This window comes from Oncorhynchus clarkii, chromosome 5 (assembly GCF_045791955.1).
Source record: "Oncorhynchus clarkii lewisi isolate Uvic-CL-2024 chromosome 5, UVic_Ocla_1.0, whole genome shotgun sequence".
Classification (NCBI taxonomy): domain Eukaryota; kingdom Metazoa; phylum Chordata; class Actinopteri; order Salmoniformes; family Salmonidae; genus Oncorhynchus; species Oncorhynchus clarkii.
Window position 1 is genome coordinate 23,369,233 of NC_092151.1, and position 25,637 is coordinate 23,394,869.

Sequence of the window (25,637 nt, forward strand, 5' to 3'; positions counted from 1 at the left end):
ATGTAGGATGTAAAAGTCCATTCTAGAATTAAGTGATGAGTGGTAAAATAGCTAAAACCACATACGCCTCTATAAATTCAGTCACAATGTGAATGTTCTCAGAGGGAACAAAGCGTTCAGACGCTCTCGGTTTTCTTATTACTGGTGACATCAATGCTGTGCCATCATGCCATACCCGGAATTTGCATAACCTAAAAAAAAGACACCCAACTGTACACAGAGTTCTGCAACTGAAAAGGAGCCTTCAGTATTTTTTCCTTTGAAGTCATGTAGTTGTACTTTTCAGCTGGTATGGATACATAGATGTCACAATATTCTGGTAAAATGAGCAATTTACTTCAAAAATAGTTTCTTAAACACTTTTATTTCATTTTAACAAAGCCTAATACAGGTTTGAAGCAAAACTGGGGAACACTGTTAAATCTCAATCTCAACATTTCTGTCACAGTCCCCATGTCAACTGAAGTCATATAGTTGTTGAGGGTTAAAAGAAAATAAACCTCAAAACGGTGCAGGTTTTTTTCAAAGAACACAGAGCGTAGAGATGACACTTTGGACTAAAGTGACAAACAAGACCAGGGCCACCTGAGATCAAACTACAATTATACAACAAACTTGAAAAGGTATTGTATAGTACAATGGGTATTTATCCCAGAGGTGACATAGTAGCTTGAATCCAAAGTTGCTTTGTTTTAACTGGTTCTGTAGTTATTGGCCTCGAGTGAACCAATGTGAGTAAAGCAAAAGAAAAACAGTTAATCTGATAAAGAGTAGTTCAATATTTTACAACTTGGATGTTAGATGTTAGATTTCAGGGAGAGGAACTGTCTAACATAAAGTTGTAAAAGAGTGAACTACTCCTTTAAAATGTGTAAAAAGGAAAATTCTACATTTTGAAATAGCTATTGACTCTTGACCAATCAGAATGACGCACATCCACATTGCAGAGCTTAACAGTGGACATGCTGCTTTCCACTAGATGTTGGAACATTGCTGCGGGGAGTTGCTTCCATTCAGCCACAAGAACATTTGTGAAGTCGGAAACTGATGGGCGATTAGGCCTGGCTCGCAGTCGGCGTTCCAATTCAATCCAAAGGTGTTCGATGGGGTTGAGGTCAGGGCTCTATGCAGGCCAGTCAAGTTCATCCACACCAATCTCATTTCTGTAGGGACCTCGATTTGTGCACGCGGGTACTGTCATGCTGAAACAGGAAAAGGGCCTTCCCCAAACTTTTGCCACAAAGTTGGAAACACAGAATTGTCTAGAATGTCTTTGTATGCTGTAGCGTTACAATTTGCATTCATTGGAACTGTGGGCCCTAGTCCGAAGCATGAAAAACAGCCCCAGACCATTATTCCTCCTCCACCAAACTTTACAGTGGGTACTATGCATTGGGGCAGGTAGCGTTCTCCTGGCATCCGCCAATACCAGATTAGCCAGTCGGACTGCCAGATGGTGAAGTGTGATTCATCACTCAAAAAAACGCATTTCCATTGCTCCAATATCCAATGGCGGTGAGCTTTACACCACTCCAGCCGACGCTTGGCATTGCGCATGGTGATCTTAGGCTTGTGTGTGGTAGCTCGGCCAAGGAAACCCATTTCATGAAGCTCCCGAAAAACAGTTATTGTGATGGTGTTGCTTCCAGAGGCAGTTTGGCACTCGGTAGTGAGTGTTGCAACTTAGGGCAGACAATTTATACGTGGTACGCGCTTCATTCTGGGGACATAACGGAGTTGAAAAGAAATGTATCAAGATTATTTTTGTCATGTTAGGTCATACAATATCTATCACTGTGAATTTCCATTGATACATGTTTACAGTGTAGTACAGATTCAAATTCAAATCATTACACTCATGGACATTTTAATTTTTGAATAAAGGGGTGAGAAAACTAAAACTGCAGCAGTGACACTGTTTACTAGAGGGTTGCAGCAAAATGTTGGTACTTCCTCCAAGTAACAGAACCACTATGTATTGGCAGACTAAGTCGTACGATAATAAGCAATCATTATTCTAAATGAGTTGATCCACCCCTTTAAACACTCAAAAGATTTTCTGATACAGAAAAAATACTATAGGGACAAAGCATACGGGAAGATCAAATGTCTCCCAATTTATACTTTTAATAACAATTTGTCATTTAAAAACACAGATTTGCTTTGATCTCATTGTGAAGGGGAAGGGTTATATAACAAAATAAATCTATACTGTTGTTTCCATGGAGATGGTTGAAAAGTTGAGTACAACATGCACCATTATGACTGCAGTAATCAACAAATATTCCCATTATTCCATGCTAAGAGCGCACATACTTAAGAGCCATCAGCTACCTCTCAAATGGCACCCTAGTCCCTGTATCCAATAAGGAATAGGCTGCCACGTTGGATGCTATGGGATGCTACCATTGTTTGTTTTTCGACTAAGATCTAGAACATGTGGCTCTGCTAGAAATATTTGTGACTGAAGCAGCTGTCAAATACTCAAAAGGCTCTCAGCCTGAGAAGAATATCAGTTTGAAGCAAAAAAAGTACTAATAAAACACTCATTTTATCAGTTGCTGATAAAAATTTGTAATAAAGTATGTTACTATTATTTACTTTCTTAAAAAATATGAAGCAGTTTTTATCTTGGCATTTTGACACAAAATATCCTCTTGGATATTTACATGGGAAAAATACACTTTTTCAAGCAATAAAAACAAGCTTATATTATGGGTTTGCAACAGAATAAAAACAACTTTGCAGAAATAAGGGAGACAGAATTGCATAGCATATTAGGATATAACCGAAAAGGAACTGAGCTTTTTTGGTATGGTAGGTTTTCATCGCTTTGTACTGACATTCTCCTCTGTATATATACATACTTATTTCCATTTTAAGTCCGTTCATATTTTCACTCATCCACAGTAGAGAACAGTTGAGTCTCTGCACTGGTTTGCAAGGGAAAAGTCCGGAATTCTTGCCACCTTGTCATCTCCTTTGCTCCTTTGATTCAACAAGTCCGTAGTCTTTTTCAATAAAACAATTATCCTTTGTCAAAAGTGCCATTTTGCTACATTTATCAGTTGATCCACAGTCTGTCACTGAACACTTAAACACACAGGTGTGTTAGACATCCCCAACACCTTTCAGATACTGTGAGTTTTGGTCACAAGGATGCACACACTAACTCTCAAACACTCTCAGACACATACACACAGTAAAAACAAATGGGGAAAAGAGGAGGAACAGTAGAAAAACAAAAATGATGCACTCGAGTTTTATCTGCATTTTGACATTCCAGCTGGTAAAGCTTTGAAAAGAACAAGCACCATTAGGAAAAGGCCTCCAATGTCCTCCACTTAGGGAGAGAGTTCAGCAGTTTCGCCTTGACTCTGTGCTCCCACAATAAGCACGAGAGTAACAAGACTACATTCAGGCTCTCGCCACTGCTCACAGTCGCTGAAATGTTTTCAGGCTTCGTTTTGCGGTTGTCTTTAGTCCTTTCCTCTCTTGTGGATAAAAAGTATGTATGTTAGTAGGCAAGACACATCCTAGCTTTTAAAATCCTTAAGGACAAAGTCTGAGTAGACGTTTCTGTCCGACTGAATGGCCGGTAGGGTCCTCACCGCCTCTGCTGTGCGTAGACGGGGTGTGCTAGTGTCACATTCAGAGAGTCATTGTGCTGGACCAGTGACGTGTGCTGGTAGTGGAGGACCAGTTCTTTGAGCGAGCTGTACAGGTTGTAAGGCTCAGCGAAGCCAAACCCTGAGGGTGTCTTGTTGATGACACAGTGCTTCACTTCACCTTCCACCCTGGAGAGGAGAGAGAGAAATGTTAAGTCTTGTCCTGTTAGGTCAGGGTTGTAAATTTTTGTTACAGCCCAGCACTACGGCACACCTGACTCTACGACTCGACAAACCACCAAGCCCTTGGTCAAGTGAGGTTCTACCCTACACTAAACTAGTCCATGGTTGAGCTGCAATGTCTACACTGAATGCTACACCAGTCTACAGTGTCTGATGCGTGTTTGCAGTGCAAACGTTGATGTATTACTGAACAGTGTAGAAGCAGATAGCTGGAATACAGGTTGAGGTAAACAGAAACTGTGTAAAGCAGCACAGTCCCGACCTTCAAGGGAACACATAACACCTGTACCTAAACGGTCTATGAACTGTGTTTGCAGTACTTCTTAGGTAAATTATGTCAGTAACCAAAGCAGGTAATGTCAGTTCTGGATGAGGTAGTAGAATGAGTACTTATACTTGTACTTAGGTCTTTATACGTACACAACACTGCAGGCGTAGCACCCTGCCTTGCTGCTGTCTCGAACCAGGAATGTTCCGTCCCTCTTCCCCCGGAGGAGGGCCTCAGCCTGCAGCCGGTTGATGTTGCCCAGCTTCCAGGAGCGCTCGTCGTGGTGAGGAAGGTCCTCATCGTCATCCACCATAGAGTATTGACTGGAGAACACAGATGGGCGGAGAGAGGGAGTTCGATAATTAAAGTTTGATATTGAATGTTTCTACCGCATTTAACAATGGTGCAATGTGATTCCCCTTTGTCAACTTCAGACACCAGGAACATAAAAAGGATGTAAGACCAGTCTAGAATACTCACTCTTCTGTGTTCTCGTTTCTGATGTCTAGCCACTCGTTGAGCTTCTTCTGCCTGACTCCCTTCTGGGTCAACCACCTGGAACACAAGAACCATGACACCGATTAGAGACAGGAAGTAGGGAGACCTTTACAAGATGTTCCCTCACCAGAACAAAGTTATTTGAATTTGAGACTAGGAGGTGGATAGAGATTATACTTACGTGAGGTACTGATCCCTGGTTTTGCGGAGCTGGATGAGGTCGGGTTTGATGCTGTTCATCCGTTTGTCGATCTCTCGGTAGTCAGCAGCCTGCTTCTTTAAATCCTCCTCCAGGCGCCGCTTGCTGTCCACGATCTCACTGATACGAGACTTTAGCTTCTCATAGTTGACCACGATCCTGAGAAAAACAATAATTCACATAGTTAAGAAACATGAAGAAATTGATCAGTTAAGAAAACGTTACTGTCCAAATTCAACCTTTTTATAATTTTTTGGGGGGGTTTAGATCCAAGTCCTTACCTCTGGATCTCCTTGTCATTGCCTTCCCTCCTGAACTTCTCAATGTACTCCTTGCTGTACCGCTCTTGCGTTTGGCACTGCTCCTCGAATATCTTGATGGTTTCATTGAAGGCTTCGATTGCTGTCCTTTTCATTTGGATTTCCTGGGACGTCCTGGTGTACTCCTCGTAGAGTCGGTCATACTCTCGATTCTTCTCCTGGTACTGCTGATGGTACTCATGGAGCTTCTTCCCCACAGCATCAATATTGTCCTCCTTGACCACCTGATCCTGAGGAAAGGAGAAGAAATGGATTGAATCTTCAGATTTATGATGAACTTGCAAAGACCTTTTAGCTAAGATGTATTGTATGAAAAGTCCTAGACAAATAAAGTTGATGATTATGCTGATGGTTACCTGCTGGTGTTTGGAGACGGGAAACTGCAGCTTCACGTCTAGCTTGGGATTGTACTGGGCCAGGGACTCGTTACGGTAGTGGTTGATGAGCTCCACCACTGAGTTGAAGGTCAGGGGGTCAGAGAAGCCATATTTCCCATCCCGGTGGAATATTTTTATCAGCTTATTGTTACCCCCTTTTCTGAAGTTGGAAACCAATAGAAAACCAATTAAAAACTAAAATATCAACAAACACTTGTTAACAGGAATGGTGAGAAGTCTTTAAGAGGAAGGGAATGGGGAAGGGTAGTCATACCTCAACGTGAGCGTGTAGTCACCGTGCATCTTGGTGGAGGCGTCACGGACCAAGAACGTACCGTCGGCCGTGTCCCTCAGCTTCTCATTGACCTCCTCGCGGGAGATGTCTCCCCAGTACCACTCGGCGTCCTGCAGCGCCATGTTGTTGTTCATACCGTTGTTAGTGACAGCAGGGGGAGTGGGTTTTGGTGGCTTGGGAGGTAGGGCTGTAGTGGACAAAAGGGGAGAGATGGCTGCTTAGTACATGAAATAGTGAGTTATCAGGAGGGATGTCAGAAAATCCTGGCGTAGTCAAAGAAAAAAAATATAGATATGTTTTCTTGTCACATACACCGAATAGGTGTATGTCGTGCTTTATAGGGTCAGCCATAGTAGTATGGCGCCCCTGGAGCAAATTAGGGTTAAGTGCCTTGCTCAAAGGCACATTGACAGATTTTTCACCTTGTCTGTTCGGGTATTCAAATCCAGCGACCTTTCGGTTACTGGCCCAATGCGCTAACTAGGCTACCTGCCGCCCATTAGATTATAATATAATGCTTAGCCAGCATATTCCTGGGGGGAGCTGGAAGTGGGTGTTGAAATATCTATTACTCTATAGCTGCGAGATGCAATATTATTCCATTTGCTTTGCAGGTAATTAAATTGGCCCACAAATCTGTAGGGATACACATTCAACTGGACGCATCTTTGCCTCGTGAGCAGGAGACGTGAACCCAATCAAACGTCTGCGGCAGTTAGCAGTATCCTCCCCCCATCATCCTCCCCACTACTCTCTCCACTTGAGTGAGAGTGTCAGGGAGAATGTATTTCATTCTGGAAAAAGAAGCCCCTTCCCATCACTATCTCCAGTCTTCGTGTTTGGACCATAAATCACAACGACTGGAAATCAACCCCATCTGTTGACCCGATTATACCATGCACAGATTATCTCTGCCTTTCTGCAGAACGGCCACAAAAAAATACAAAATAAATTACACTGCACAATTTCAGACCTAAATGGAGCACATCTGTGCTCCAGCAGCTCAAATACAAACAGCGCTAAACCATTGGAGTATCATCCTGTAAGTCCTATAACTACATATCTACCAATATAACGGTCTGTAGAGACAAAAAAATAAACAGATCCATTGACAAAAAAAATCCTCGCGTGGCATTGAGCACATCCAGTCCCTTCTCTTCTAATGGCTTCATCTCAGCATCAACATTCTCCCTAATGCAGATTGCCATTCTGATTCCATGCTGCCTGGCTCAGGTTCCCTATAGCTGCCTCTCTCTCTCTCGGAGGTAGGAGTTGGCAGGAGCAGAGCTGAAATGGTAGCAGGCTATGTTTAACCCACTAGTACTGCTGCACTCCCTTTGTTTCCTCTCTCTCTAGCAGCCTGCCTACTGACCTGGACCTCGCAAGCTTTTGTATAGCAGGAGAGACACCGAGTCATGTGTATAATACACATGTTTATAACATGAGCCATATCCATGAGATGGAATATTATATGTAACAGTACAAATAGTACAAATAACAGCAACACCCAACTGGTGGCAGGAGTGCCTAAAGCCACTGATCCCAAAAAGAGGAGCTCAGAGATAAAGCTCGGAGATGACCAGAGGGTATGGAAATGAAAGCAGCAGGTTTTGGGTTGACAGCCAAGGTGACAATTCACATCACACTGCCTTGTGAACTGCTGCTGCTAGCCCCTAGCCTCAGACTAATCTCCTGGTCATACTGAAACCAGTGTCTCAGCATGCAAAGAGAAAGACTTGTCATGCAACATCCAACGTGACTGAGCGAGTCAGTTCGCCTACCTGGAAGGTCCATCTCTAAGTAAAATAAAGGTTCGGCATCAAACTCAGATCTCAGACACAAGTCCTCCAAATCATCCATGTTTCAGAGATCGCCTTGTTCTACATTTGAATGATAATAGAATATCGTAATACGCCCGGAAAGGTGCCCCGTTCTCTTGTACAAGCGTCTTGAAACCCATTTTAAAAAGCCATCATAAAGGGCAGCTTGCCTGCTTCCTTGCTCAGTAACGCGTTACATCACTTACCAGAGCCAATCACACAGGGGGACTGTCACCGACCACTCCTGCATTTTTCATTTCCTGAGAGCGATGTCGTCATTTTGAAAGCACACTTGCCTTTTTTCTTTTTTGTTGCCGATGCTATCCCTCAATGTGCACAGCCCATGCAGTGCAGATCACAGTACCTGTATAGACTAGAACACGCACAGGCTAAAATACCCCTATAACAACCTCCGTACACAGCATCCTTTCCAAAGATCTGACTATAGCTGCTGCCAAACCAAACCGTGCAACATCTTCTCTTAGCTGTAGCACAATGTGAGAGAAAAAAAGCTGCAGCCTCTCTCTTTCTCTTCCTCGCTTGTTCTGACTCTCAGCCCTCCCCTCTGCCCCTCTCTTGCTGGTTGCTCGCCCCACCTCCCTGCACGCTGTGCACCGGTTTAGTCCTGCCCACTGTTGGCACTGAGACAAAGCCAGCTTGGCTGCTGCATCACGTAGGCACAGTGGTGTAAAGTACTTAAGTAGTACTTTAAAGTATTTTTACTTAAGTCGTTTTTGGGGGCATCTGTACATTACTATTTATATTTGACAACTTTTACGCCACTATATTCCTAAAGAAAATAATTTACTTTTTACTCCATACATTTGTACATTTTGAATGCTTAGCAGGACAGAAAAATAGTCAAATTCACACACTTATCAAGAGAACATCCCTGGTCATCCCTACTGCCTCTGATCTGGCAGATTCACTAAACACACATGCTTTGTTTGTAAGTTATGTCTGAGTGTTGGAGTGTGACCCTGGCTATCTGTAAACATTTTGTAAATTTTTTAAATCTATTTTTTATAAGAAAATTGTGCCGTCTGGTTTTCTTAATATAAGGAATTTGAAATGGTCTAGATCTTTACTTTTGATAGTTAAGTATATTTAAAACCAAATACTTTTAGACTTTCACTCAAGTAGTATTTTACTGGGTTACTTTCAGTTGAGTCATTTTCTATTAGGCATCTTTACTTTTACTCAAGTATGACAATTGGGTAAATGTTCCACTACTGCATAGGCAGGCCAGGCAGAGGAGCTACACTACACGTCCTAAAGCCTGTGCACCGGTCACAGCCTCCCTCCTACTGTCACCTGCATTCCGGAGGCTCCAAAATACACCAGTAATCCTCTAGGAGTGACACTCAGCAAATTCAGGACTTCTCTGCGCGGCTGAGGGACACTAAAATAGCGCCAGTTCTGGGTACTGGTTTAAAACTAGGGGCCAGGAGTGGAACGCTGTCATTGTCATCCCAGGACCAGCTTATGGAGGCGAAAAGGATGAGGGAACGGTGTCTTTCCAAAGGTAGCTTGGTAATGATGAAATAGGCCACATTGACTGAAAGTCAATATACCTGAAAAAAGCTTATCTGCATGATGAGGACAGCTGAGCTTGGCTTTACCTTTTTAAGGACACGATCTCATTTCAATGATAGCTAGCTACGCACTAAATGAAAGTCATACACATCATTTTATACATATTAAAAACATTTCTTAAGATAGCCTACATTATATACAGATATAATACATTACTCAACTTAACTTGTGCTACATATGCATAAGCTTCTTTATCTTGAGCTCGGTCGTAAACCAAATTCCATTTGGGGCCACTAAAATTGCCTCTCTGAAACAGTTTGTTCTAAATGGAAAATTCAGGAATGTAGTCCCTAGATAAATCAGCATGCCTTTCTGACCACACAGACAGACAGCAAGGTGATATATGGGGTCTGTAAGAACCGACAGCTTCTAAAAGACCAGCAGGGGAGAGAGAGAGAGAGAAACACACGGAGAGAGAGAAGCACACGGAGAGACACACAGAGAGAGAGAAACACACGGAGAGACACACGGAGAGAGAGACACACGTGGAGAGACACACGGAGAGAGAGAGAAACACACAGAGAGAGAGAAGCACACAGAGAGAGAGAGAAACACACAGAGAGAGAGAAGCACACAGAGAGCGAGATAAACACACGGAGAGACACACAGAGAGAGAGAGAGAGAGAGAAACACACGGAGAGACACACAGAGAGAGAAACACACGGAGAGACACACGGAGAGAGACACACAGAGAGACACACAGAGAGACACACAGAGAGAGAGAGAAACACACGGAGAGACACACGGAGAGAGAGAGAGAAACACACAGAGACACACGGAGAGAGAAACACACGGAGAGACACACAGAGAGAGAGAGAAACACACGGAGAGACACACGGAGAGAGAGAGAAAAACACACGTGGAAAGACACACGGAGAGAGAGAGAAACACACTGAGAGACACGGAGAGAGAGAAAGAAACACACGGAGAGACACACGGAGAGAGAGAGAGACACACACGGAGAGAGAGACACACGGAGAGAGAGAGAGAAACACACGGAGAGAGAGAGAAACACACGGAGAGACACACGGAGAGAGAGAAACACATGGAGAGACACACGGAGAGAGAGAGAAACACACGGAGAGACACAGAGAGAGAGAGAGAGAGAGAAACACACGTGGAAAGACATGGAGAGAGTGAGAAACACACGGAGACACACGGAGAGAGAAACACACGGAGAGACACACGGAGAGAGAGAGAGAAACACACGGAGAGACACACGGAGAGAGAGAGAGACACACACGGAGAGAGAGAGAGAGACACACGGAGAGAGAGAGACACACACGGAGAGAGAGAGACACACACGGAGAGAGAGAGACACACGGAGAGAGAGAGAGACACACAGAGAGAGAGAGAGACACACGGAGAGAGAGAGAGACACACGGAGAGAGAGAGAGAGAGACACACAGAGAGAGAGAGAGAGACACACACGGAGAGAGAGAGAGAGAAACACACGGAGAGAGAGAGAGAGAAACACACAGAGAGAGAAACACACGGAGAGAGAGAGAAACACACGGAGAGACACACAGAGAGAGATAGAGAAACACACGTGGAAAGACACAGAGAGAGCGAGCGTGAGACACACGGAGAGAGAGAGAAACACACGGAGAGAGAGCGAGCGTGAGACACACGGAGAGAGAGCGAGCGTGAGACACACGGAGAGAGAGCGAGCGTGAGACACACGGAGAGAGAGCGAGCGTGAGACACACGGAGAGAGAGCGAGCGTGAGACACACAGAGAGAGAGCAAGCGTGAGACACACAGAGCGAGAGAGAGAGACACACAGAGCGAGAGAGAGAGACACACAGAGCGAGAGAGAGACAGAGACACACACAGAGCGAGAGAGAGACAGACACACACAGAGCGAGAGAGAGACAGAGACACACACAGAGCGAGAGACAGAGACACACACAGAGCGAGAGAGAGACAGAGACACACACAGAGCGAGAGAGAGACAGATACACACACAGAGCGAGAGAGAGACAGAGACACACACAGAGCGAGAGAGAGACAGACACACACAGAGCGAGAGAGAGACAGAGACACACACAGAGCGAGAGAGAGAGAGAGACACACAGAGCGAGAGAGACACACAGAGCGAGAGAGAGAGACACACAGAGCGAGAGAGAGAGACACACAGAGCGAGAGAGAGAGACACACAGAGCGAGAGAGAGAGAGACACACAGAGCGAGAGAGAGAGACACACACAGAGCGAGAGAGAGACAGATACACACACAGAGCGAGAGAGAGACAGAGACACACACAGAGCGAGAGAGAGACAGACACACACAGAGCGAGAGAGAGACAGAGACACACACAGAGCGAGAGAGAGACAGAGACACACACAGAGCGAGAGAGAGACAGAGACACACAGAGCGAGAGAGAGAGAGAGACACACAGAGCGAGAGAGAGAGACACACAGAGCGAGAGAGAGACACACAGAGCGAGAGAGAGAGAGAAACACAGAGCGAGAGAGAGAGAGACACACAGAGCGAGAGAGAGAGACACACACAGAGCGAGAGAGAGAGACACACACAGAGCGAGAGAGAGACAGAGACACACACAGAGCGAGAGAGAGACAGAGACACACAGAGCGCGAGAGAGAGAGACACACAGAGCGAGAGAGAGAGACACACAGAGCGAGAGAGAGAGACACACAGAGCGAGAGAGAGACACACAGAGCGAGAGAGAGAGAGACACACAGAGCGAAAGAGAGAGACACACAGAGCGAGAGAGAGAGAGACACACAGAGCGAGAGAGAGAGACACACACAGAGCGAGAGAGAGACAGAGACACACACAGAGCGAGAGAGAGACAGAGACACACAGAGCGCGAGAGAGAGAGACACACAGAGCGAGAGAGAGAGACACACAGAGCGAGAGAGAGAGACACACAGAGCGAGAGAGAGAGACACACAGAGTGAGAGAGAGACACACAGAGCGAGAGAGAGAGACACACAGAGCGAGAGAGAGAGACACACAGAGCGAGAGAGACACACAGAGCGAAAAAGAGACACACAGAGCGAAAGAGAGAGAGAAAGAGACAGAGCGAGAGAGAGTGAGAGAGACACATAGCGAGAGAGAGAGAGAGACACAGAGCGAGAGAGAGAGAGAGACACAGAGCGAGAGAGAGAGAGAGACACAGAGCGAGAGAGAGAGAGAGACACAGAGCGAGAGAGAGAGAGACACAGAGCGAGAGAGAGACAGAGACACACAGAGCGAGAGAGAGAGAGAGACACACAGAGCGAGAGAGAGAGAGAGACACACAGAGCGAGAGAGAGAGAGACACACAGAGCGAGAGAGAGAGACACACACAGAGCGAGAGAGAGACAGAGACACACACAGAGCGAGAGAGAGACAGAGACACACACAGAGCGAGAGAGAGACAGAGACACACACAGAGCGAGAGAGAGACAGAGACACACAGAGCGCGAGAGAGAGAGACACACAGAGCGCGAGAGAGAGAGACACACAGAGCGAGAGAGAGAGACACACAGAGCGAGAGAGAGAGACACACAGAGTGAGAGAGAGACACACAGAGCGAGAGAGAGAGAGACACACAGAGCGAGAGAGAGAGACACACAGAGCGAGAGAGAGAGAGACACACAGAGCGAGAGAGAGAGACACACACAGAGCGAGAGAGAGACAGAGACACACACAGAGCGAGAGAGAGACAGAGACACACACAGAGCGAGAGAGAGACAGAGACACACACAGAGCGAGAGAGAGACAGAGACACACAGAGCGCGAGAGAGAGAGACACACAGAGCGCGAGAGAGAGAGACACACAGAGCGAGAGAGAGAGACACACAGAGCGAGAGAGAGAGACACACAGAGTGAGAGAGAGACACACAGAGCGAGAGAGAGAGAGACACACAGAGCGAGAGAGAGAGAGACACACAGAGCGAGAGAGAGAGACACACAGAGCGAGAGAGACACACAGAGCGAAAAAGAGACACACAGAGCGAAAGAGAGAAAGAGACAGAGCGAGAGAGAGTGAGAGAGACACATAGCGAGAGAGAGAGAGAGAGACACAGAGCGAGAGAGAGAGAGAGAGACACAGAGCGAGAGAGAGAGAGAGACACAGAGCGAGAGAGCGAGAGAGACACAGAGCGAGAGAGAGAGAGACACAGAGCGAGAGAGAGAGAGAGACAGAGCGAGAGAGAGACACAGAGCGAGAGAGAGAGAGAGAGACACAGAGCGAGAGAGAGAGAGACAGAGCGAGAGAGAGAGAGACACAGAGCGAGAGAGAGAGAGACAGAGCGAGAGAGAGAGAGAGACACAGAGCGAGAGAGAGAGAGAGAGACACAGAGCGAGAGAGCGAGAGAGACACAGAGCGAGAGAGAGAGACACAGAGCGAGAGAGAGAGAGACACAGAGCGAGAGAGAGAGACACACAGAGCGAGAGAGAGAGACACACAGAGTGAGAGAGAGACACACAGAGCGAGAGAGAGAGACACACAGAGCGAGAGAGAGAGACACACAGAGCGAGAGAGACACACAGAGCGAAAAAGAGACACACAGAGCGAAAGAGAGAGAGAAAGAGACAGAGCGAGAGAGAGTGAGAGAGACACATAGCGAGAGAGAGAGAGAGACACAGAGCGAGAGAGAGAGAGAGACACAGAGCGAGAGAGAGAGAGAGACACAGAGCGAGAGAGAGAGAGAGACACAGAGCGAGAGAGAGAGAGACACAGAGCGAGAGAGAGACAGAGACACACAGAGCGAGAGAGAGAGAGAGACACACAGAGCGAGAGAGAGAGACACACAGAGCGAGAGAGAGAGACACACAGAGCGAGAGAGAGAGAGACACACAGAGCCAGAGAGAGAGACACACACAGAGCGAGAGAGAGAGACACACACAGAGCGAGAGAGAGACAGAGACACACACAGAGCGAGAGAGAGACAGAGACACACACAGAGCGAGAGAGAGACAGAGACACACAGAGCGCGAGAGAGAGAGACACACAGAGCGAGAGAGAGAGACACACAGAGCGAGAGAGAGAGACACACAGAGTGAGAGAGAGACACACAGAGCGAGAGAGAGAGAGACACACAGAGCGAGAGAGAGAGACACACAGAGCGAGAGAGAGAGAGACACACAGAGCGAGAGAGAGAGACACACACAGAGCAAGAGAGAGACAGAGACACACACAGAGCGAGAGAGAGACAGAGACACACACAGAGCGAGAGAGAGACAGAGACACACAGAGCGCGAGAGAGAGAGACACACAGAGCGAGAGAGAGAGACACACAGAGCGAGAGAGACACACAGAGTGAGAGAGAGACACACAGAGCGAGAGAGAGAGAGACACACAGAGCGAGAGAGAGAGAGACACACAGAGCGAGAGAGAGAGACACACAGAGCGAGAGAGACACACAGAGCGAAAAAGAGACACACAGAGCGAAAGAGAGAAAGAGACAGAGCGAGAGAGAGTGAGAGACACATAGCGAGAGAGAGAGAGAGAGACACAGAGCGAGAGAGAGAGAGAGAGACACAGAGCGAGAGAGAGAGAGAGACACAGAGCGAGAGAGAGAGAGAGACACAGAGCGAGAGAGAGAGAGACACAGAGCGAGAGAGAGAGAGAGACAGAGCGAGAGAGAGACACAGAGCGAGAGAGAGAGAGAGAGACACAGAGCGAGAGAGAGAGAGACAGAGCGAGAGAGAGAGAGACACAGAGCGAGAGAGAGAGAGACAGAGCGAGAGAGAGAGAGACACAGAGCGAGAGAGAGAGAGAGAGACACAGAGCGAGAGAGCGAGAGAGACACAGAGCGAGAGAGAGAGAGAGACACAGAGCGAGAGAGAGAGAGAGACACAGCGCGCGAGAGAGAGAGACACAGAGCGCGCGAGAGAGAGAGACACAGAGCGCGCGAGAGAGAGAGACACAGAGCGAGAGAGAGAGAGAGAGAGAGACACAGAGCGAGAGAGAGAGAGAGAGACACAGAGCGAGAGAGAGAGAGAGAGAGAGAGCGAGAGAGAGACAGAGCGAGAGAGAGACAGAGCGAGAGAGAGACAGAGCGAGAGAGAGACAGAGCGAGAGAGAGCGAGAGAGCGAGAGAGAGAGCGAGAGAGCGAGAGACACAGAGCGAGAGAGCGAGACACACAGAGCGAGAGAGCGAGACACACAGAGCGAGAGAGCGAGACACACACACACACAGAGCGAGAGAGAGACACACACACAGAGCGAGAGAGAGACACACACACAGAGCGAGAGAGAGACACACACAGAGCGAGAGAGAGACACACACACAGAGCGAGAGCAAGAGAGAGACACACCGAGAGCGAGAGCAAGAGAGAGACACACCGAGAGCGCGAGCGAGACACAAAGAGCGAGCGAGCGAGACACAAAGAGCGAGCGAGCGAGACACAAAGAGCGAGCGAGCGCGACACAAAGAGCGAGCGAGCGCGACACAAAGAGCGAGCGAGACACACAGAGCGAGAGAGCGAGACAAACAGAGCGAAAGAGCGAGACAAACAGAGCGAGAGAGCGAGACACACACACACAGAGCGAGAGAGAGAGACACACAGAGCGAGAGAGAGAGAGACACACACAGAGCGAGAGAGAGAGAGACACACACAGAGCGAGAGAGAGAGAGAGACACACACAGAGCGAGAGAGAGAGAGACACACACAGAGCGAGAGAGAGAGAGACACACACAGAGCGAGAGAGAGAGAGACACACAGAGCGAGAGAGAGAGAGACACACACAGAGCGAGAGAGAGAGACACACACACAGAGCGAGAGAGAGACACACACACAGAGCGAGAGAGAGACACACACAGAGCGAGAGAGAGAGAGACACACACAGAGCGAGAGAGAGAGAGACACACACAGAGCGAGAGAGAGAGAGACACACATAGAGCGAGAGAGAGAGAGACACACAGAGCGAGAGAGAGAGAGACACACACACAGAGCGAGAGAGAGAGACACACACAGAGCGAGAGACACACACAGAGCGAGAGAGAGAGACACACAGACTGAGAGAGAGAGAGACACACACACAGAGCGAGAGAGAGAGACACACACACAGAGCAAGAGAGAGAGAGACACACACACAGAGCGAGAGAGAGAGACACACACACAGAGCGAGAGAGAGAGACACACACACAGAGCGAGAGAGACAGACAGACAGACGGCGACAGACAGACAGACGGCGACAGACAGCGACAGAGGAGAGATCCTGTTCTCTTGACAGCTCTAGAAGACTGGCCATATTATTATACACATTTTTTTTATATATACATCTGTCAGTCTCATTCCTGTCCCATGTTGCCAAGTACAGTTATTTAAAAAAAAATGTATCAGGCCTATTCATCTCTGTCTAAAGGTTTAACTGAAGCCCTTGCATTAGCAATAAACATTTAAGATTGTAATGTATCAGATTTGCAAAGATTCAAGATCTCAAACTCACGTTGCAAGTTGTGCATGTTCTGGTAAAGGCACCAGTGGTGTCTCCAGTATGAACTTTGTTTCGTTCCCCCCAAAACAATGTACAAAATCCAAACAGATCGAACACTCAAGTCCTCCTGAAAAGTTCCATTCTGTGGCTTTATCTGGATTCTTTTAGTTTAGTTCTCAGGGAAGATGACAGCCCGTTCCGCAGTACTTAATGAAATCCAGGTAATCCGGTAACTCTTGGGAGGCAGGTGCAGCATGCGACCGCTTGCTTGCCTGCTCTGCTTTCCTGACTGCCTGGCTTACTCCTTGGTCTGGCGCAGGTGGTGTGAGAGAGGGAGGGAAGCGTGCCTCTCTGTACCTCTCTCGCTCTACCTCACCCCTCTCTTCCTCACTAACCCACCGCAGTCTCCCACTCTCTCTCTTGCTCTCTACCTCCCACTTTCTCTCTCTACCTGCCTTCTCTTTCTCACTCTACACCCTTCTCTCTCTAGCCACCCCTCTCCTCTTGCTCTACCCCTATCCTCTTGCTCTACCCCTATCCCCTTGCTCTACCCCTCTCCCCTTGCTCTACCCCTCTCCCCTTGCTCTACCCCCCTCTATCTACCCCTTCTCACACCCCTTCTCTCTCAACTCCCTCTCACTCTCCCAACCCACCCCCCATCCTCTCCCGACTACCCTCTACCCCCTCTCCTCTTTCTCTCTCTCTGGGTGTGTTGGGGCCGCTGATTGGTTAATGATTAGCTGAGCTGCTGCCCCGGTGTTGGCCCTGCATGCCCACTCTGAAACCTGGCCATAGTGCCGACCGAGTCTTTGTGCGTGTCCCTCTCCGTGTTTGAAAGGAAGGGAGTAGGGAGTGTTCAGTCTTATGATTAACTCGCACAGGTTCAGATATTTGCTGAGCTGGGCACTTTGGTGCTGGGAGGGATGTGTGGAGGGAGGGGGGGTTAGAGGGGGAGGATTGTGGCCCAAGGAAGTAGGAGCAGCCGCTGGGCTAACAAGAGGTGCTCTGTGGAACAGACCCAGTTTCCAGCCAACTAAAACTAAGTAGGCCTTTGGCTGATTACTTAAAATAGGCCCCCAGTAACTGAGGAGGCACACAGACACTCACACACAGGCAGATTATTATTCAGAGAAACACGCATGTGCAGACAGTAAACATAAACACGCTTTCGTAGAAAGTCTCACCAGCTCTCAAAGACAAACACACATTCACACACAGGTGATGTTAAACGGGTCAAATTTGACACAACTGATCACCAAACGGCTCCCCTCCCAGGTTCAACCTGCCTGGCGTGTATGTATATGTGTGTGTGTCTGTACATGGAACATAGTATGTTTGTGTGTGTGAGCATACGAGTGTTCATTCACACAGGAAGGAACCTGGCTGGTTCAGCAGAAAGAGAAAAGCTTGCGGTGGTGAGCTTGTCATTCCCCGCCCGGCCAGCCTCCCCGCCCGGCCAGCCTCCCCGCCCGGCCAGCATCCCCGTCAGTTTGCCTCCATCCCCGTCGGCCCATTGCTCCTGCAGCTGCGAACTCCTGACAGCGGCCCATGCGAGGGGGATATTATAAATAGTCCCAAACAGGTAATAAAACGTTTTAACAGTCACAGCCAGGCACTGGGCCTGCCCACCAAAAGCAGTTTTAACTAGCGACTGTAAAAAGCCAACTGTGCCACGCAAACGTTCCGCAGTCCTACACCTTACGGCCTGCTGGAGTCTAGAGAATGCTAGGGTAACTGGTTAGCTGAAAAATAAAATCACATTTCATAGCTTTTAAAAAAAATACAATATAAGGTATTATTCCTTCATGGCCTGAATTTATCTAATGTTCAAAATGTAGTTTGTGCATTTCTGGCCACGGTATAACATCTTACATAATTAATCAAGGGTAGCCTACTTCACTTCACAGCACATGTAGGATGGAATTCACCTAGAGCCCTGTAACCTCAACTACTTTCACTTTGATCTCAACACGCCACTGATTTCCTGCTCGAGAGGATGGATACTCTATCCTGGGCTACAAACCAAAAATGAACAACCCATTTTTACACAATACCGTTTTAGACCCCATCATTGAGAGACTAACATGGGTTAACAAACTCCTGCAGCCTAAGTCTAGGCTATATGCTTCAATTTGCATAACTGTTTTGATGAGTCAAGCTAGTTCCTCCCATCCCAGAAGAATGCTCTGCAGGTTCCATCGCCAAGTCACAATGAAAGATGTGTGACAAACACAGCCAAGCCAAGATTCTGGTATTAAAAATTGCATTATAAATGTGAGGGAAAAAATTCAGCGATTCTAAATTAAAGGCTGATATTTAAGCAATAAGTTCAGAGGGGGTGGTATATGGCCAATATAACACGACTAAGGGTTGTTCTTGTTGTTATGCAAGCCAAATTCTAGGCTAGAAGCAAGGAGAAATAATGTGTTTAATAAAACCATTATTGCTTTTCTTTTGTCATTTGCTGTGATATATCAAAAACAGTGTAGTGATACTTCAAATAGAACAGTAAACGTGGATTTTTGCATCATACCCATATTCAGACGGGTGGAATGGTGTTTTAGCCAATCAGCATCCAGGATCCAAACTACCCGGTTTATAAATGAAGACAGGCTAATTGCAGCCAATTTGCAAACATTGACTGGCATATAACAATAAAGCCTTTGAAACAAGTGCAGAAAACCTTAACTAAAGCTGTAATAAATGGAGCCAGCCAGGTATGCGATGGGGCAGCTTTTGACCCACAATGGAGGCTTTTTCCCATGCAGTGCAGCCAGTACATCCTGTGCTCTGTGCTACTGCTAGAGTGCGAGCCCCCGTGTGGCTCTACGGGCTAAGATCAGCCCAGGTTCCCTGCTGTTCCCCTCGGCTCCCGCACTCAGTCAGTCAGTAACTACCATGGGCTTAGCGCCACTGCAGTCTTAATATATGCACTTGGGCCATTCTCTCAATGCCCCTCAATAACAAAGTACAGTACATGAGTGTAAATAATTTCACAGAGGAAGAGATGGGCAGTCATATTGCTTTAAATATAGTTGTTCTGTATCTCTGCATACACCCCCAACCAGAAATTTAACAGATGACGAATAACGGAAAAGGACAAAGTGTGTTTCAAACCTGGAGCCGCCTGTGCTTCTGTCCATTCGCTAGTCACAAGGGTCTCAATGATCTTGATGTGAGCATCCGGGCTGGGCTCGCAGCTGATGAGAGTGAAAAAAAAAAAGTAAAATAGAGTCAGCGATTCTCAGGCCAGCTGACTGGCCCTGCTGTTGTGATTAATGTGTGCATGATCTTGCTCCATCTTTGTCACTCTCTAACTGATGGGACTTCAAGCATGGCTGCTTTAATTGCAACAGCACAGCTGGCAAATAGAAAATCTTCCAAACCTAAATCCTTTCACTGCAAATGTGTGTGTCAGTGAGAGAGTGTGTGTGTGTGTGTGTGTGTGTGTGTGTGTGTGTGTGTGTGTGTGTGTGTGTGTGTGTGTAGGCTGCTTGCCTGAAAGTGTGTTTCCTTGAGTATATAAAAAGTGTCTGGCTGTCTGTGCACACCTGTCTGTGAGTGCCAGTTCCTCTCTCTCCTGTACCCACCTGGCAGCCTGCTGTCTGAAGAGCACGGGGCTGAAGATCTCACCCAGGGCACGGGAGCTGAGCAGGTTCTTGGGCGCGTTGTGGCACACTCGGGACCAGTGGCGCAGCAGGCAGTGGAAGGTGAGCCAGTACTGGGCTGGCAGGCTGGGCGTGCTGGCGATGCGACGCAGCAGCTGGGCACACTCCTTGGGGCTCTGCACCTCTGTGGGACCAAAACACAGCTGTCAGAGAGGGAGGTGTGTCATACATACACATGTTTCTATGTGCTAACACTTACGCACAAATTCATAGATAGCGATCACATAGGGAGATATACACATTGCATTGCCACACATGTATGACTTTGAATGTGTGCACAGGTACGCTGCAGGCTACGCACTAACAAAACCCTTCAAAAAGCTCCCGCAGTTAAAGCTACAGAGGTGCTAGCAGACTTCCCTTCGACCAATGGGTGGCAGAAAAAGGAGCCCTGTGCTCAGTAATCGGGTTAGACAACCGCATTGAGATTGTGTGTGCTCAACAATGACTGGAGTGCAAGGTACACTTGCAGGTGATTGGCTAGCACTGAGATAAACTTGTATAAGTTAACAGAGATCCTGTTTCTGGCCATGTGACAAAAAGATTACTCTGAGATATCTCTGTCTTATGTTCTTCCGTGCTAAAGCAAACCTGCTGTGTGTGTGTGTGTGTGTGTGTGTGTGTGTGTGTGTGTGTGTGTGTGTGTGTGTGGATATTGACACTAGCTCTAGGTACTGTGGGTTCCCTCTCCAAGGTACAGAGTGTTCAGCAGCCCGGCCAGTGGTAGATTAGGTTAGGACTGCTGCTGTAGGCCAATAATTAACTAGACACCGTACCTTTGGGTTGAGGCACGTTCCACTGAAAGTGATTGCTGAGAGCAACAAACAAATTGAATGAACAGCAACCTCTAACCGACATGCTGATTTGGACATGACCAATTTTCTAGTAGAACATTGACATTAAGGAAACAGCAGGTGCTATAGAATATTGGTTATGTGATTGTGTGTACATCATGTGGTGTACTCTGATGAGTGTATGGCAGTGTTACAGTCACAGTGTGTGTGTGTGAGTACCTTGGGCGGTGTGGACCAGCTGAGTGTAGATGGCCGGTGGGATGACAGGCTGGGGAAGATCTTGCAGGTACCGACGTAGACCGTCACACAGCATCTGCAGGTCCATCTGGTCCAGGTCTGCTGACGGAGGATCTGAATAGAACCACACACCATTAGCTCAAAGTCAAACTGTTTTTCCCCCAAAAAAATTGCACAAAGTCAAATAACATTGAATTCAGGTGGATACAGTGCATTCGAAAAGTATTCAGACCCCTTGACTTTTCCACATTTTGTGGAACCCATAATGACAGGTTTAGTAATGTTTGCAAAAAATGTATACCTTATTTACATAATTATTCAGACCCTTTGCTATTCGACTCGAAATTGAGCTCAGGTGCATCCTGTTTCCATTGATCATCCAGATGTTTCTACAACTTGGGAGTCCACCTGTGGTAAATTCAATTGATTGGACATGATTTTCAAAAGCACACACTTGTCTATATAAAAGTTTGCACAGTTGACGGTGCATGTCAGATCAAACACCAAGCCATGAGGTTGAAGGAATTGTCCATAGAGCTCCGAGACAGGATTGTGTCGAGACACAGATCTGGGGGAGGGTAACAAAACATTTCTGCAGTATTAAAGGTCCCCAAGAACACAGTGGCCTCCATCATTCTTAAATGGAAGAAGTTATGAACCACCAAGACTCTTCCAAGACCTTGACCAAAAACCTGATGGTCACTGACAGAGCTCTAGAGTTCCTCTGTGGAGATGGGGGAACTTTCCAGTAGGACAACCATCTCTGCAGCACTCCACCAATCAGGCCTTTATGGTAGAGTGGCCAGACGGAAGCCACTCCCCATTAAAAAGGCACATGACAGCCCACTTGGAGTTTGCCAAAAGGGACCCAAAGGACTCTCAGACCATGAAAAACAAGATTCTCTGGTATGATGAAACCAAGATTGAACTCTGACCTGAATGTGTCCGCTCAACACCTGGCCAATACCATCCCTACGGTGAAACATCGTGGTGGCAGCATCATGCAGTGGGGATGTTTTTCGGCGGCAGGGACTGGGAGACTAGTCAGGATCAAGGGAAAAATGAATGGCGCAAAGTACAGAGATCCTTGATGAAAACCTGCGCTAGAGCGCTCAGAACCGTAGACTGTGGCGAAGGTTCACCTTCCAACAGGACAGCGACCCTAAGCACACAGCCAAGACTACGCATGATTGGCTTCGGGACAAGTATCTGAATGTCCTTGAGTGGCCCAGCCAGAGCTGATCAAACATCTCTGGAGAGACATGAAAATAGCTGTGCAGCGACACTCCCCATCCAGCCGGACAGACCTTGAGAGGATCTGCAGAGAAGAATGGGAGAAAATCCCCAAATACAGGTGTGCCATGCTTGTAGCGTCATACCCAAGAAGACTCGAGGCTATAATCGCTGCCAAAGGTACTTCAACAAAGTACTGAGTAAAGGGTCTAAATACTTAATTAAAATGTGCTATTTCTAAAAAACTGTTTTTTCTTTGTCATTGAGGTAGGTGTGTAGATTGACGAGGAAAAAAACAATTTAATACATTTTAGAATAAAGCTGTAACATAACAAAATGTGGAAAAAGTCAAGGGGTCTGAATACTTTACGAATGCACTGTAAGAGATAAACATGAATTCTGCTCACCAGTGTCAAAGCACTGTCTAACATCCAGTCCACCATCGGCTGTGAAAGTCCTGTACAGGGTTGGGTTGTCCAGACCTACACAGAATCAAGCAGCACATGATAAGCCCCTAGCTTAGATGCAACTACTTAAATTCCTAGAAAGTCATAAAATCACTATAAAAAGGCCTTCCGATTTATTTAAGTATAAAAACATTCAGGGAATAAAGCGCACTACAAGCTACCAGACCTAGTCTCAGAGAGTTAGATAAACCTGCTTTTAGTTTCTTTGCACCTTACTTGTGGAATATCCTCCCAAACTCTCTCAAATTGGATATCATGATGCCTCTGGAGAGCTACCCTTTAGGTTTTTGCTCTAACCCCAGTTTTAACTAATGTGATTCATCTTATGAACCAGCTAAGTGTGAGAATCAGGAGCGCTAGATTAATAGGGTTGGAGCGAAAATCTACCGGGATGGTAGCTCTCCAGGAACAGGGTTGGAAAGCCCTACTCTAGGGCAATTAAGACAGCTGATTAATTACTTTGAATGTGTTTTGTTTTCTATGATTGTGTTTTGTATCACTGTTCTGCTTTTCATAGTGTATAGATTTTGGAATATTATTGTAACTACAGGGCTCTTCAGACCAAAGAGACCTTTATCTCAGCATGACTTCTTGTCAAAATAAAGGTTAAATAAATAATGACATAAGTAACTGAAACCATGTTGATACACGAGGGGTGGATCTTCTAGAATGAAATCTAGGAAATGTTTAGATGACCAGTGTGGATGTGTGCTAGTCCATTGTGTACAGGCCAGTGCACCTTTCTTCTCGATGGCCTCCAGCAGCTTGGCCAGCATGGGAGGAGCTGTCTCTGGGAGCGCAAACTGCTCTGTCAGGTCCAGGAGGGCGGAGCCTGGAAGACGAGAGAAGAGAGGAATAGCGGTTCAGTAAGTCATTTCCTCCAACCCTGTCTAACACGACACAAAGGGGCCAATTTTGGGCCTCCACTTCAATCACACCACCATGATGGTCTCCACCCACATCCCTTGCCCTCAGGCAGCCTATTAATATATCAATCCCATGTTGCAATGCATTGGTACGCCTTTTAAAAATGATCAGGAAGGGAGATTTGGGACTGGAGCGCTACTTCAAAAGGTATTGCAGACACCAGAGCAAAGGACTGATGGAGAGACAAAAAGGCAACTGTGCACAACCGAACGATTCAGGTTGGAGAGGTGCCGAGCAGTAGGCTACCATGAAGGTAGCGTTGGGGTGGACCAAGGGGCTAAGCAAACACCATGTGATATGCATGAGGCAAGCCAGGTCTGAGGCTTTGCCCCCCCCACCCCACTTTTTTCATTAGATCTTAGCATCCAGGTGTGGACATGAAAGGGTCTGTGGGCTGGCACCAATTTTATTTGGATTTGCAAAATGGTTATTTTGAAAGAGCACCTTTCTGAAAGGCCCAACTGTTTGAGGATTTCAGTCTGCAGTTTCAAACGCAGACGACCATGAATGGAGCCCCTTTCACGGTTTCCCTTTATTTCACTAATTAAGAGATGTATTTATTTATGTTAGATGCTCTACATCTCAGAAGATTTCAAAGGGTTACAATATTAAGGCAATGTAGTGGCATTGCCTACATGTGATTTTATCCTATTGTTTTTAACAAACAAATGTCAATTATTTTGCTCTACCCTTTTTTGTAAACGGGCACAAAACCGGGCATCTAGAGTAGCCATCTATGCATAAACACCGGTCTTTAGCCTGGAAACGTTCTCTCCCCCAGGAGATTATTATTTTGCTTGCCTAAATAATGATCTGCCATATTTTAACATTATGTCCTCGTTAGCGCACCAAACGCTGTGGATAACGCTGTCCGGTTGTATGTGAACCAACTGGATTAGCAGGGAGAAAGACCTTCAGCCACTAAACACGCTAAACCATGTGTAGGCTAAAGAGACAACTGTCATCTGGAAGACACAGTGTGGACCGCACCACACGGACCAGAAAGCGAGTCATTTTCTCAGAAGCAGTGAACTTTGAGGTACTGGAACAGCAACGTTTCCCCAAATAGAGAGCTAGGCATCCAGTGCCACCTCTGCATGACTTGGAAGTGTAACCTTCCTACCCAGACAGACATCCTACACTGCTGTCAATCTACTGCCAAAGCCCTGCCTGCATTGGCCTCCCGCTTCTGGGAAACTCACTTCACAACCTGGGGCTAAATTTACACCTGGCCTCAGTGCTGCTAAAAGTAAATATGCAGAACAACAAGCCTAGCTAGACCTAGATACAATCATCATGTTCTATTTTTTCAACTTATCTACAATCACATTCTAGCATTCCTAGATTATAGATAAGACTGCATTTACCATTGTGATAACTATAGTAAGATACATTGTGTTCTTAAAAGTGAAATGCTACCTCTGTGTGCTCATCTGTACAGAGACACACACTGATTTTAGTATCAGAGTTTTGAGTAGACCTATATCAGATTTCACAATATTATTTTCTACGATATAATGTACATAGATACTATGACTCTAAGTAACAGGGGGGGAAAAAACGATTGGTTGGTGGATATTCCCTCAAACCGCAGTACTATTCAAAGTGTCCTGTATCTGGGACTGTGTATATTTACTCTATCCATAGCAGCCCTGTGAGTGATACAGGGAGGGGGAAGATAAAGTTGTTTCTC

At 46.7% G+C, this 25,637-nt stretch overlaps 1 protein-coding gene across 2 annotated transcripts in view; it reads right to left on the bottom strand.

Moving 5' to 3' along the window:
• Positions 1-345: 345 nt before the first annotated feature.
• Positions 346-25,637, bottom strand: part of LOC139408552 (phosphoinositide-3-kinase, regulatory subunit 1 (alpha)) — a 53,025-nt gene continuing 27,733 nt past the window's right edge. For both annotated transcript variants that reach the window (XM_071152574.1, XM_071152576.1), the window contains 12 exons: positions 23,757-23,849; positions 22,958-23,032; positions 21,300-21,431; positions 20,209-20,410; positions 19,736-19,818; positions 5,788-5,995; positions 5,493-5,673; positions 5,098-5,366; positions 4,799-4,975; positions 4,600-4,674; positions 4,272-4,442; positions 346-3,797 (listed from right to left, as the gene is read on the bottom strand). In XM_071152574.1, the coding sequence (XP_071008675.1) occupies positions 3,608-3,797; positions 4,272-4,442; positions 4,600-4,674; positions 4,799-4,975; positions 5,098-5,366; positions 5,493-5,673; positions 5,788-5,995; positions 19,736-19,818; positions 20,209-20,410; positions 21,300-21,431; positions 22,958-23,032; positions 23,757-23,849 (1,856 nt within the window). In that variant the 3' untranslated portion in view covers positions 346-3,607. The remainder of the gene's footprint in view (positions 3,798-4,271; positions 4,443-4,599; positions 4,675-4,798; positions 4,976-5,097; positions 5,367-5,492; positions 5,674-5,787; positions 5,996-19,735; positions 19,819-20,208; positions 20,411-21,299; positions 21,432-22,957; positions 23,033-23,756; positions 23,850-25,637) is intronic.